Source organism: Urtica dioica, chromosome 7 (genome assembly GCF_054948205.1).
Source record: "Urtica dioica subsp. dioica isolate 48M chromosome 7, U.dioica_male_clone48M_v1_H2, whole genome shotgun sequence".
Taxonomy (NCBI): Eukaryota; Viridiplantae; Streptophyta; class Magnoliopsida; order Rosales; family Urticaceae; genus Urtica; species Urtica dioica.
The window spans coordinates 47,142,940-47,157,494 of record NC_142762.1 but is presented as its reverse complement, the minus strand read 5'-3'; the positions used below and the strand labels follow the sequence as shown (position 1 = coordinate 47,157,494).

The window sequence follows — 14,555 nt, the reverse complement described above, 5'->3', positions numbered from 1 at the left end:
TACGCTCATTCTCTCATCTCCTCGTGATGGTCGAGGAGGCGCAAATGAAGAGAAGAACGGCACCTCATAGAGAACGTTCTCTCACTGCCTGGCGACGAACATAAATCGAGTTCACATAAAATCACCGCGGCAGATCTCATGGGCGATATAACATCAAAGGCATTTTAGAGAGTTTAATTTTTTTTTAATAAATAAATAAAAATGATGTTATTTGCATTGCGATATAATATATTTTTAAGAGAGATATGTGTCATTTATATTAAGTTGAAAAGAAATGCGATATTTCTGAAGAAAAAAAAAATGAATTAAATCACGAATGATTTAGAGACCTACAAATAATAATAATAGAGACTGCATTAGTGTGGCGTAGAGGAAATATCCAAGACAGATTCAAACGCGAAAAAAACGCGGGGTACCATGAAGACCCATGACGAAGACTTCTTATGCGCATATTTATCATATATTCCAAGCGACACAAAATCTCATGATAAATCTATCTTCTTCTCTTTCTTTTCTTTGTCCTTTCATTTTATTTCTTTTGTATGTTCACACGTAGCAATGTTAGAACTTCTTGTTCACACATACACATCCAAGTCAAAGAGAAGACTTGTGTTTACTCTTTGGCTTGAATATGTTGAACAGTAGTTATTTTAGCAGTTATCCCACAATGTTCTTGATCCATTAAAGAAATTTTATAATATAGAATCCTAAGATAAGAAATATCAAGAATAAATCTCTTATTTGTAAAACATTCAAAAATAAAATTTTAATCTAAAAATAGACAAAAATATCTTTATACTATTTAAATTTAAATTATTACTTATTTTTTCTCATGTCCATTATCTCTCACTCACTCGATATTGACGGATTCATAAAAACTACGACGAACAACAATAATATTCAATGATCTACAATAAATACAATTAATTTTTAATAAAGAAAATTTTATATTTCAAACTGTTGAAGAAAATATTAAATTTCATCAAAATTTATCGAAAATTATCAAAACTTATCGAAATTATCCCAAGATTTGTTTTGTCTAATAAGTCATATCTGACTTATATAATATCTTTGGCTCGACAAATTTATGGAGTACCTAAGTAAATTCCTCTGTTTTTTTGTCTAGCTTACTCAATCTGAAATATTTTAATTTACACGCTATCAAACTTTATAGAATCTAATGCTAAGAAATACAATATAATAAAATCCTTGCTCGAGAGTTGATATTCTCTAATATTTTGAGGTCAAGCAAATACTGAAATGTCTGTGATTGGTAAAGGAATCTTATGCGTCCCTCCTTATCTTTTGGAACAACTATATCATAAGAGAGATCACTCTCCAAAAGAAGAAACACTGACATAAAATATATATATTTTTTTCTCTTATCATTTATTCGAAAAATTCCATCCACTTGTAGTTCTCCAAGCGCAAGCACTCCTGAGTGGCAGATAAAATCTTTTCAACTTCCTATCAGTTGTGTGGGTTTGTTTTTTACTAGTTTATATTCAAGGGAACATTTAAATCAGAATAACCTAGATCTCCATTAATGTAAGCTCGATATATATATATATATATATATATATATATATATATATATATATTAATATATATATTAATTGAGGAACAATGTCCCTTTTCATTAGTGGCCTCCTAAAGATAGCTACACGGACGGACCCACGTGAAGCACGAAGGTGGTTTGAGCCACCCCCAACTTTCAAAAATTTATTACGGTGATTTTCCGGCTTCAAAATGTCCTCCACAAATTGCCGGAGTTTTTAGGATGGATGAAGCCCGAAACCAGAGAAAGAAAAGAGAAGAGAGAGGAGGGTAAGAGCATCTCCAATGGATGGCTCTAAAACTTAATAAATAGAGTTATAGTTTTTTAGTGTTAAAAATATCAAAATTCTAAAACTCTATATTTAGTGTAATTTTGACACCAAATGAGCAGTGTTATACCAAATTTAGCGTAACACTATTAATTTGATGTCAAGATTACATCAAATGTTTAAGCATTATAATAATCTAATTAATTCATAATTTTTAACTAAAAGCATATATTTTAATTAATCCAAATTTAATCAATATATTTTTAAATGTTTGATTTTTTTTTATAATCCAAATTAATTTATTCAATACCACTTCAATTAAACCAATAATTAAAAATAATTTATAGATATCAAACCAAAGTAAGTCGATAATTATTAATAATAATAATTTATAGATATCAAACTTAATTAAGCCGATAATTAAAAGATAATACTATAAATACTATTATTACAAAAGTTTTAACATTACAAAAAATAAAATAATAATACAAAGATAAAAAAAAACAAAAAAAACAGTTAAATTTATAAACAACAATAGCAATAAAAGTATTTTTTTTTTACGATGTAATATTTATTTCTTTAATTTTTTTAATTATATATGTAATAAAATTCATTAATTTTCATTTTTATTAATTACATTTTTTATTTTAAAATTATTTATTATTAATTTATACTATATGTTACACATAATTGATAAATAAAATAAAATCACATTTTTATATATCTAATTAGACAATATAAATAGCTAGTGAAATTAAGACACTTAATCTACAAGCATTTAGATAAAATAAAAAAAACATATTATTAGAATATTCTTTTTAGTGTAAGATATAGTGTAATACATGGGAGCAAAAAAAATATATTTGATGTAAAAGTTACATCAAATTTGGTGTGAAAATTACATAAAATTTGATGTTTCTATTGAAGATGCTCTAAAACCGTGTAAAAGGAAGACACAATACTGTCTTTTTTTTTTGTTCTTTTTCATATCTTTTTATACCTTCTTAAGTTGAAAATCTGCCATATTCTTTTATATATATATATATATATATATATATATATATATATATATGTATATGATCTATTTTTTTAATATCATTTTTCTAAACTTCTTTTTACAAATATATATATATATATATATATATATATATATATACACAAGATAAATAAAATGTTAATTTATATTTTAGTTGCGTTTGTTTAAAAATTCTAATTTGAATAAAAAATTAGACCGATTATATTTATATCATTTTTTTGTCGCAATTTTTATTGACCATATCTCGGATATCGCAATTTTCATGTACATATTTTCTTTAAATTTTCTTAATATTTCGTCGCAATTTTCATCGACCACCAAATTTTCTAAATTTCACTAGGATGAACACATAACAAGCCACTGAATTTTCATGTAACTACAAGTAATAGGGAATCATAAACTTCTTTTGTATTCGTTTACTCCCCAGTAGCAAGTAGCCGTCGTTAATAAATTAATTAAGGATGATTTTGATATTTATTTATGGAATTGCTTAGTATTTCTTTTATTCAAAATCAAAATATTTTTACGTTTTGATTTAAATTGAAAGATACATTTTGTAACATTTTTATTTTCTGGATGAATTTAGTTTATATTTTTGTTTATAATTTTATACCATTTATACATTGGTTGTTTTGCAGAAAAAAAAATATAATAAATATTGTCAGTCAATCCTCAACTCTAATTTCTGGTTCAACTTGATAGGACTCCCACTCCCAATGATGTTCATATACCACAATCAGAAAAATAAATATATCTTCAAACCACTTTATATCATGTCATGTTGACGAAGCTAAGAATTCAGGTTAGGGGAGGCTTATGTGCAAAAAATAATTCAAGAGAGGTTAATTTATGAATTTTTAGAATAAAAAATATAAAATTTTATATAAAAAAATGAGCAAAATGTGTAAAAAAAAAAAAAAAAATTGTTAGGAGAGGCTAAAAGCCCTCCCTAAATTGGGAGTAACCAAGGAACAAAATGCCGGAGAAATTCCCGGAAATTCGCCTGGAAATTCCATTTCCACGGGTCAGCGGCCGACGGAAGTAGAAAATGTCGTTTCCACGTTAGATGTCGTTGGAATTTCCACGAAACGACATTTCGTTTCCGTCGTTTTATGCCGCTCGTTGTCGTTCAAAATTGTGTATAAAAGCATCCTCATTTCCAGGAATTTCGAAGAAACTCGAAGGAAAAGAAAAAAAAAAACGACACGGGCTGGGAAGGAGGCAACTCGGCTGTCGGAGAAATTCCACGTCCATCGGCGAATTTCCATCATTTCCGTCACGGCGAAGGTATAATTCAACAATATGTCGACGAATTTCCAGGAATTTCCAAGGAATTTCCAAAACCCTAGATTCTGAAACTTGAACCTTCAATTTCTTGAGTAATATGATTTTTTTTCATGTAATCCTCTTCATGAAAGTTGTTTGTAATGTGACGATCTATCATATATATTTTTTCCAGATTTTTTGGTTAAATTCCGGCGAACCTTGAAATTTTCCGGCGAAACACCATTTTTTCCGGCGAACCTTGAGTTTTTCCGGCGACTGAAAAAACCGAATTTGATGTTTTATTTCTGTTTTTAAGTAAGGTTTTGTATTTACTTTTTATCTTGTATATGCTATAAATGAAATTATTTAAGACTTAAGTGTATGAATTTATTGATATATTGAAATTGTTACGTTTTGAATTGAAATGAAATTAGTTTGAATTTGAATAGAAATTTTTGACATGTTGAAATATATTTGTTGCATGTTTAAATTAGATTATGAATTGAAATTGTTACGTTTTGAATTGAAATTAAATTAGTCTGAACTTTGAATAGAATTTATTGATATCTTGAAATAAATTTGTTGACATGTTTAAATTAGATTATGAATTGAAATTGTTACGTTTTGAATTGAATTGAAATGAGTTTGAATATAAGTTGTTGATATGTTGAAATAAATTTGTTGACATGTTTAAAGAAATTTGTTGACATGCTGAAAGAAATTTGTTGACATATTGAAATGAAAGTAGTTTGATACTTTGATTAGAATTTTTTGACAAGTTGAAATTGGATTGAAATGTTGAATTCAATATGCAGGTATATCGAAGATGAGCGAGGAAGGAGTTCGTAAGCATTGCACCCCAGGTGCAACAAACCCGTTCCACTTCACGTGCAATTATTGTGGGCACGTTACCAGGGGAGGGGGAATCACACGGATGAAGTTACACTTAAGTGGAAACGATCCGAAGAAAAACGTGAAGGCATGTACGAGTGTTCCTTCACAAGTACGCACGGAGATGTTAGCGTTACAAGAGGCGACGGTCCAAAAGAAGAAAAACAAGGGCGTCCTTCAAGAAACCGTAGACGACCACGTGGCCGGACGCTTCGGTCCGACTCACGTAGAGCTTGACCCCGACCAACAATACGAACGTGATATGATGCAAGCTCTTAAAAGAAGCCGTCAAGAGACACAGCCGGATGCTTGTAGATCCGGCCCAGGTGGGGGTTCAGGGATTTCACCACCACCTCATTTTCGGCCAGAGAGTGGACGACAACCTACGATCCCGGAAATCACGAATCCTAAATTTAAAGAGCGTCTAGGAACAGCTGTTAGCAGCTACGTCATCCACGAGAACATCCCAGCCGCCAAAGTGAAGTCGCCGCATTTTCGACACATGATCAATGAAGCTGTGGCAGTTGGTAAGTCTCGTGTAATTGAATTTTTGAACTACCGGTTTTAATTTGACAAGTATTCTGGTGTCTAACTGTACTATCATTTCAAACTTTACAGGTCCAGGTATTCCGCTTCCGACTCCGTATGAGATTTATAACACGTACCTGAAAGCAGAGGTTGCATACGTCAAGAAGTACATCGATCAGCAACGGGAAGTGTGGAAGGAATATGGTTGCACCATAATGTCGGACGGATGGACGGGACCTACGCGTTTAAGCATCATAAATGTTATGGTGTACTCGGCGGGTAAGACTGTTTTTTTGAAGTCAGTTGATGCGTCAGATGAGATCAAGAACTATTTGTACATCTATAAGATTCTGTCGCCCATTGTGAAAGAAGTCGGTGAACACAATGTTGTTCAGATTATCACTGATAATGGTTCGGCTTACAAGAAAGCCGGATTGAAACTCTCTCGTCGATATAATCTGTACTGGACTCCGTGCGCCGCACATTGTATTGACTTGATGCTAGAGGACGTTGGAAAACGAGCGACTGTCGCCGATGTTGTTAAGAATTGTAGAGACATCACGAAGTTCATCTACAATCACGGGATTGTCCTCTCGAAGATGCGAGAAGAAGGACAAGGAGAGCTAATCCATCCCGGTCCGACGAGATTCGCCACGAACTACTTGGCCCTAACGAGTCTCAAGAGCAGTCGACCGAGGTTGAAAAAGATGTTCACGTCGGATTGGTGGGACCAATGTTCCTTACGTCAAACTGCACCTGGGCAGTTTGTGGAGTCAAAAGTATTGGACAGTAACTTTTGGCTCCATATTGATAGCGTGTGCAAGGTGTTCGAACCTATGTACTCTGCTCTGCGTCTCGTTGATACAGAAGTTGTTCCCACGATGGGCTTGCTGTACCACCTCTTCGATTTAATGAAAAAGAAGTTGGAAAGCATCCCAAACAAGCAATGGGTGGTTGACATTGCGGTTCAGAGATGGAATAAACAACTTGACCATCCGTTGCACCAAGCAGGTATTACTCATTTCACTTATTCTTTGTGAACATCGTTGTATAATTTTTAATTTTTATATGTGATTATTTATCTTGTAGCTCACTACCTAAATCCAAAATTCCAATACAATCCGGAGATCGCCAAGGCACCCGAACATCTTACGGCGGTTACAGAAGTGTTTGAGCGGCTATTCCCCAACGATGACTGCGGCGACATCGGGAATGAGCTTTTAAAATTCCGCGACGCGAAAGGCATGTTCGGTAATAAATCCGCAATAGCGGGAAGGACGAAGATGGCTTCCGGTAAGAACTATTTCTAATTCCCGATGTTCATATCATAGTGTCATATTTACGGAGTTTCTTCATTTTGTTAGGAGAATGGTGGGCGATGTTTGGAATTCAAACCCCCACGTTGAGAAAGTTGGCGATGAGAATCCTTTCTCAGACCGCATCATCATCGGCGTGCGAGCGAAATTGGAGCACGTTTGCACTTGTCCACACTAAGCAGCGAAACCGACTGGCGTATAAGCGACTTGAGGAACTCGTCTTTTGTAGCTACAATATGAAGCTCCAATTACGAGATATCCAAAACGACGCCGTCGAGAGGAAGGATCCGTTGGATATGATCCAAAGATCAATGGAGATAATGGGCGACAATGTCGACGATGATGAACTCCTACAATGGATCCGTCCAGTTCACCTCGACGATGAACACCGGAACCCCGACCCAAACGTCGCCTCACAGGCCCGGGCGGAAGGTGTTAATGTCGACACCGTCTTGAGCGAAGACGTCGGTCATACTTCGCATGGATCATCAGACGATGGACGTGGTCCTAACGACGGTGACAATAGTGGAGACGGTGGTGACGGTGGCCGTTATCCAGCTAGTCAAGACGTTGGTGGTGGTGGTGGTGGTAGTGGTGGTGGTGGTGGTAGCCAACATTACGAACCGTGGACTATGGAGCAAGGTTATCAACCCACGCAAGATTCTGATCACGGGTCACGACGTCAAAGATCTGACAGGTTAGTGTATTCGCATTTATTCATGTCGGAGTTCACAAACAATGTACGTATGATGAATATGGAAAGTAATATATTACATGCTTAACAGACCCGGAGAGTACTTTGACTTTGAGACCGGATCCTATTACGGTGGAGGAACACAGAGAGCGCCCACGCATTACATGTCTTCTGGTAGTGAATACGGCGGTGACTTCCAGCAAGGATATGGAGCGTACATGTCATCTGGCAGTGAATACGGCGTCGATCACTTGATGTCTCAGTTCGACACAATGTCATTCACCACGTCAGACACACAGAGTGACGGTTCGTATACTTGTCCTTCCTACCATTATCCTAACCCGATAGGAGTGCCACAGCCACAGGTGAATTCGCAAGGACGTGGACGTCGTATGTACGGTGTACGCGTAGATCGGTTCGGTGCCGAGCACATCATAGCATGTGCACCGGGATGCCCACTGATAAGTACAGCTGTGGGGTACGATCAAGCCGACTACGACAGACATGTTCAAAACTTCCAACAATCGTACCAAGGAAATTTCACTTGGTCTCAGTATTGCGAGCTTCAAGAAAACCAACCGAGTTTTATCCAACCGGGACGTCCATCGGGATTCTATTGATACATTTTTTTTTATATTGTAACTATATGGTTGTGAAACATATTTATTTCATGAACAAATAGAACATTTATGCTAGATATGTATGATTTGAAGTGTTTTAAATTTGAACTACATTTAAAAATATATATATTTATGTGTTTGTTTCGCCACATTATTTCCGTTCGGTTTTCCGTCGGCACGTCGAATTTCCATGGAAATCGGCATTTTAAAACGGCATTTTACTTGCCCATTTCCACACTTTTTCCGTTCGAAATTCCATCGGCATGACGAATTTCCGTAAATCAGGAGGCTCGAAACGGCAACGAAATCGGCATTTTTTTTCCTTGGGAGTAACTACGTACTTGCATACACATTCACGACTGATAATCAGTTGTACTGTTTGTAACGCATATTGAATTTGCATAAACATTTGTATCATATCTAAATTGGCTATATAATTATAAATTAACAAGTAGAAATATATTAATATGAGTTTAAAATAGATAAGTTTTGATGTGTAAAAATTTAACTTAATTTAAATTTAGTATGTGTATAGGATTTAGGGTTTAATTTAATTTAGTTTTTAAAATAGATAAGTCTTTTTTTTAAACGTTATCAATGTTTATTATCATATTTACCATATTAATTTTTGCAAATATTCTATAAATCATATGACAGTTTATAGTTTGTAAATAATCGTTAATATGTATTAAGAACATAACTAATATGAGAGAGAGAGAGGGATGTGACTTCAAAACAGTTTCTTATAATTCAAATCAGTTAATAAAAGTTTTCCTCTTCTGAAACCCTAGCTTTTCACTTTGCCGCCGCCCCTCTGGATTTCGGACGCCGTCACTGTGACGGCTCCGGTCCGGGGGGGAGGGCGATTCTTCATGGGGTCTCTTGTCCTTACAGAGATTCTCAGTTGGCGTTGCTATCGTGTTTCTCCGCCTCTCTGTTTTCTCAGCCCGCCGAGCTCACACGCCTTCACCGTTCAAGATCCACCTTGTGAGTCCTCACGCCGCCTCGTTACTCGGCCTCGGCTCTCGCCCCGCAAGATCCTCTCCCTGGCCGACCCGCCATCTCGTCGACACTGTGCAGCGGCGGGCTCCTGTTCTGCGACCGCCGACTGCGTCTGGCTCACGGAAGCGGTGGCTCTTGGCGCCAGGCTGTCTCCACCGGCATTGGTTCTCTCTCTCGGGTGGTCCTCGCCTTCTGAGGCTTCGTGGGGAGCCTGGATTGCGTGTGGTAGCAGATCTGATTTTGGTCTTTTTTGTGGATGGCTCCCTCGGTTTTGGCGTTTGTTTTTGTTATTTACTTTTCCATTGTCTTGCTCATCCTTTCTTTACTTGTTAGGAAGTTAAATTGGTACTGTTGTGTTATGTTTTGCATTGGAGTCGGGGTAACCGCAGCTCCCTTTCCCGTAGTGGATTTCCTGTTAGGTTTTGATCTATGCAGGTTGAAGAGCCATCTTATTCGTGGCTATCGGACCGAGGTTGGTTGGATTTTTCCATCGCCAATCTTTGGGTTTTTGAACGAGCCTCTTCTGTGCTCTATTTGTGCTTGTAATCCTTCATGTTGTCGGAAGTTTGCACATACGTGCTTTTACCGGAACTTAGTGTTAGATCCACTTCGACTTAGGTCTTGGTGATCCATGAACTAATGTGTTTTTCTCTTGTATTTATGGGTTTTTTTTACCCAATTTTAATGGAAAATCCGTTCTATTAAAAAAAAATTCAAATCAGTTAATACGATTTTTAATTTTATATACAAAAAAGCGTACTAGAAAAATTAAAGGGTCGATAAAAAAAAAAATTACAAGCATTAAATATCATACACCTAAACATTATGGCTCGTGTTTAAAAAAAATTTCAAAGGATTAATATGAAATTATTATGTTTTATATGACTTAGTTATTTATGATATCTTTTTAAAAAATACGAATTCCGCTTATAACTTATAGAAATGACACTACTACAAAGATAGGCATCAGGTGCGACAAAAGTCGCACCTGATGCCCACAAAGTCGCATCCGATAGTACTATCGGGTTCGACTTTAGGTGCGACTAAGTCGCACCTAATAGTCCGCAGCTAATACTATTGGGTGCGACATGTCGCACCCAATAGTATATACTATTAGGTGCGACACTATTGGGTGCGACTTATCGCACCTGAAGTCGGATCTATTTTTCCGTGGAAAATCAAGAATAAAGCGGGTATTTGACTTTTGGGTGAGACATGTCGCACCCAATAGTCTTCCAGCCAACATATTGGGTGCGACATGTCGCACCCAATAGTCTTCCCACCAAAACACCAAACAGTGGTTTAGACGTCGCTTTTTGAAAAAGCGACGTCAAATCTTTTAAAAGAGCAGTTTTTTGGGTGTCAGTTTATTTAAAAGTGACTTCATTTCTTATTTCGTTTTTGAAAAAAAAAATCAGCAAAGATATTACATTCTCTTGCAATGAACGTGCATAGGAAATCTTTACACTAAAAAAAAACCCCGAAGAGCCTTAGTTGTTTCGTTTTTGTGTGTTACTATGTTAAAGAGTTGCCCCGAAAACCCGAGTCGTCGCTGTTTCTCTTTGCCCTGATGTCGAGTTCTCGGGTGGTTTGGCCTTCGCTGCTGGAGCTGGAAGGGTAAACGCCGTAGTTGCTGGTGGGTGCGCTGTACTCGCTGCTGGGCCCGTATTCCTGGCTTCCCAGAGCCATCTTTCTGAACTTCTTCAAGTCGTCGTTGTACTGACTCGTGTCATAGTCCGAGCTCCCGTGTGAGCTGTACACCGTGCTGCTCCCGGGTCTTATTCCCTAGTTCAGGTCCGCCAGCGACACGTCTCCTTCCAGATCCCGAACAATCTGTGAATGCATGCCCCGAGATTCATGAATAATCATGATGCCATAATCGAGTCAGAAAAAAGGATTTTTTTTTCGATATTTGGAATCACTTCGCTCCAAAAATTAGTTAGGGGGCTAAAACCCATGAGAGAGAGAGAGAGAGACCCACCTGACTCATACGAGGGCGGCGGCGGGCGGAGTGACGGACGCAAGCGGTGGCGCAAGCGACGAGGCGGGCCATCTCGTTCTCGTCGTAGTTGTTTCGCAGCTTCGGGTCGACCAGCGCCTCGAAATTTCTATCTTCCAAAGCTCTCCCCAACATTGGTATCGCCTATTAAAAAAAGAAAAAAGAACGGATTTCTCTGGAAAGCGTTGTTGCGAGCGAGGACGTAGGCATAAAAAAGATGTAAATACTGACCCAGTCGACCAAACTATCGTCCATGTAGGACTCGGACGTGTCGACGGGTCTTCGTCCAGTGATCAGCTCCAAAAGCATGACTCCGAACGAGAAAACATCAGACTTGTATGTGAGACATGAGTGTTGACATCCGAAGAAAATTTGGCAAGCCCGAAATCTGCAACCTATGAAAACAAACATACAAAGAAAAAAAATGTGCAACTCTTGCTGAATAAGATAACCCCACAACATTTATTGCAACATAGCCATTCACTACGAAAAAAGGTTAATTTTTTTTTACCATGGCCTCAAACTTGAAATCCAAGAGAATGTTAGCCGTCTTAATGTCACGGTTAATGATTTTGGGATGACCTGCAACATCAATCAACAGGGTCAAAAAATAAATTTGAAAAAAGCCAAAAGAAAAAATTCAATCACAAGCGAGCGAGAGCTTACAATCTTCATGCAGATAAGCAAGCCCTTTTGCAGACCCTAGGGCGATTCTCAGCCTGGTTGGCCAATCCATCGTCGGCCGACCTTTCCCTACAGTATATACATCCATACACATCAACAATCTTGGATCCAAAAACCAAATCCAAACCCGGGATGAAAAAGAAGGGTACCGTGTAGGTGAAACTCCAAGGTATTGTTGGGGACGAACTCGTAAACGAGCATTCTCTGGGACCCGACCATGCAATAGCCGACGAGGAAGACGTGCCATCATAACTCGAGCTACAAAACTTGAAATCTAACTCAAAAAATTTTTGTTTTCTATTTTCTAATTTTTGTAGTTGTACTGAAAAATTATTTTGCAGTTGTTTTAAAAAAGCTGTTTGGTACAGTTTTCATTTTTGTTTTTGAGAAAGTGAAAAAACTGAAAAAGTGTTTGGTATAGTTTTCATTTTTGTTTTTAAAAGAATGAAAAGAGAAGATGAGGAGAAGGAGAAGACAAGAGAATAAATTTTTTTCCAAAAACACATTTTATTTGTTTTCAGTTTTCTTTACTTTTTTACAAAACAACTTCAAAAATTTTTGAAATTTTTTTCCGAAATATTAAAACAAACACATTTTCACTTTTTGTTTTCAATTTTTTCAACTCAAAAAGTGAAAAACAGTTTTTGGAATGAAAACCAAACACAACATTGATTCTAGCGGCAAATGAAAGTAGACTCATGTAGTTTTCTAACGAGATATTACAAGCATATATACGACAAGAATAGCTATCTCAAAAACAGCCCGTAATTCACTGTTACAATTCTGGAAATCCCGTTTTACTGCTGCGAAACACAAACTTTGAAAATTCATAACTCATTCAATACTCAATGGATTTACATGTTCTTGGTCATTTTAGAAAGCTCATACAGTCTACTATCCATGAAAAATATCCAAAAATAAGAACTCAGATCATATTGGTCTGTCCACGTCGATTTACAGAGGCAGTTCAAACAGTTTTTCTTTTTCAAAAATTCGGCCAAATTCAAACCACAACCAAGAAATCCGAAACTAATCACCAATTTCAAGTCCTCAACATCAATAATCGGGTCCAAAGATCAACTAAACACACTCAATTGCTTAGAAATCATCCCGGAATCAAAATCCCCGAATTATGAGCTATAAACCCTAGCTCGAAAATCCATCCGAGAAAGAGACTTCCTCACCTTATTTTCGTGGAATTAGATTCTCCGGCAACCACTCACTCCTTCCTCGGTGGTCGCTCTTGCTCCGGCGTCCTCGCGACTCCCGGCGACGTTTCTTTTCCTCGGCCTGAAGCGCGCGGTGGAGGATGGGTCACGGCTGGTGATGGCGCGCCGAATCCTCTCTCTTTTCGGGTTCCTGGTTCGTGAGCCTTCTCAGTCGTTCATGTGTTGTTCGATTGGTTTGGGTTCCTGGCGGCGGAGGAGAACAGTGGACCACGGCGACGGCGAATATGAGAGGGAGAGACAAATTTGAGAGAAAAAAGAGAGAAAGAGTGAGACGGTTTAGGTTTTTTTTTTCAGAAAGAGTTGTTTAGTCAGACAAATGAAAAAAAATGAGGGGGAGAAGCTGAGCGCCTAATTTTTTTTAGACTTTCAGGTGCGACTAGTCGCACCTGAAAGTTTTCAAAACTATTGGGTGCGACTAGTCGCACCCAATACCACTTAAAATTACCGAAATTTTTTTCTTTTCTGGAGCCCGTTGGGTGCGACAAGTCGCACCTGATGCCCAATTAGGTGCGACTTTTAGGTGCGACAAGTCGCACCTAATACCCTTCCGCACCAGAAAGCCTTATTTGTAGTAGTGTGATTTTAGACAATTTATTATTAAATTGGGGGTTGGAATGACACAGTAACGATAACTTTAGATATGAACTCACTAGGACAAAAAACGTCATCCGGTGCGACGATTGTCGCACCAAATACCTCATATGTCGCACCTAAAAGTTTATTAGGTGCGACATTAGGTGCGACAAAGTCGCACCTGAAAGTCCGTCGCTAATACAATTAGGTGCGACATGTCGCACCTAATACCTTTAGGTGCGACAAATGTATATTAGGTGCGACATTTTCGCACCTAATACCACTAAACATTAGCGAAATTTTTAGTCATCCTGATGAATATCCGGTGCGACATGTCGCACCTAATATTGGCTTAGGTGCGACTATTAGGTGCGACATGTCGCACCTAATACCCTTCCGCACCCAATATGTTAATTTGTAGTAGTGATTGTCTATTTTTTCACCAAAATAAAATTATATATATATATATATATATATATATATATATATATATATATGCGCTCGCAGTATACCATATAAGTACAATGAAATACTGTAGGTATGGAAAATATACTCGACCATTGACAACTGATTAATGTGTAATGTATTTATATTATGGGTCCATTAGTAAAATAACGAATTTAAACATTTGACATTGCTAAATGTCAATATTTATTAAATCTTAAGTAAACAGCTACTTTAACACGTAAATCTTGAGTAAATAGTTATTTTCATATATTAAACGTTGACTATTTATAAAAAAAAATACATCTAAAAGTGATTATTTACTTAAAAATATTTATCAAACGTTGGTTATTTAATAATGTCAAATATTTAAATTGATTATTTTTCTAATTTTGTGTTATATAATTAAGTTTACGTATGGCTCGAATGGAATATAGGAAAAGTATT

At 36.9% G+C, this 14,555-nt stretch overlaps 1 protein-coding gene and 1 pseudogene across 2 annotated transcripts; one reads left to right on the top strand and one right to left on the bottom strand.

The window, feature by feature from the left end:
• Window positions 1-4,412: 4,412 nt before the first annotated feature.
• On the top strand, window positions 4,413-9,725 carry LOC149392321 (uncharacterized). The gene is made up of 8 exons (XM_089620105.1): window positions 4,413-4,443; window positions 4,944-5,546; window positions 5,638-6,558; window positions 6,637-6,840; window positions 6,912-7,560; window positions 7,649-7,922; window positions 8,969-9,343; window positions 9,615-9,725. The coding sequence occupies exons 2-8, from the start codon at window positions 4,955-4,957 to the stop codon at window positions 9,723-9,725; spliced, it is 3,126 nt and encodes a 1,041-aa protein (XP_089476231.1). The 5' UTR covers window positions 4,413-4,443; window positions 4,944-4,954.
• Window positions 9,726-10,691: 966 nt separating this feature from the next.
• On the bottom strand, window positions 10,692-12,090 carry LOC149392320 (proline-rich receptor-like protein kinase PERK1; annotated as a pseudogene). The gene is made up of 6 exons (XR_016300098.1): window positions 12,012-12,090; window positions 11,845-11,931; window positions 11,690-11,760; window positions 11,410-11,573; window positions 11,161-11,322; window positions 10,692-11,012 (listed from the first exon to the last, which is right to left on the bottom strand). The product of XR_016300098.1 is annotated as a proline-rich receptor-like protein kinase PERK1 (transcript).
• Between the last annotated feature and the right edge of the window lie 2,465 nt (window positions 12,091-14,555).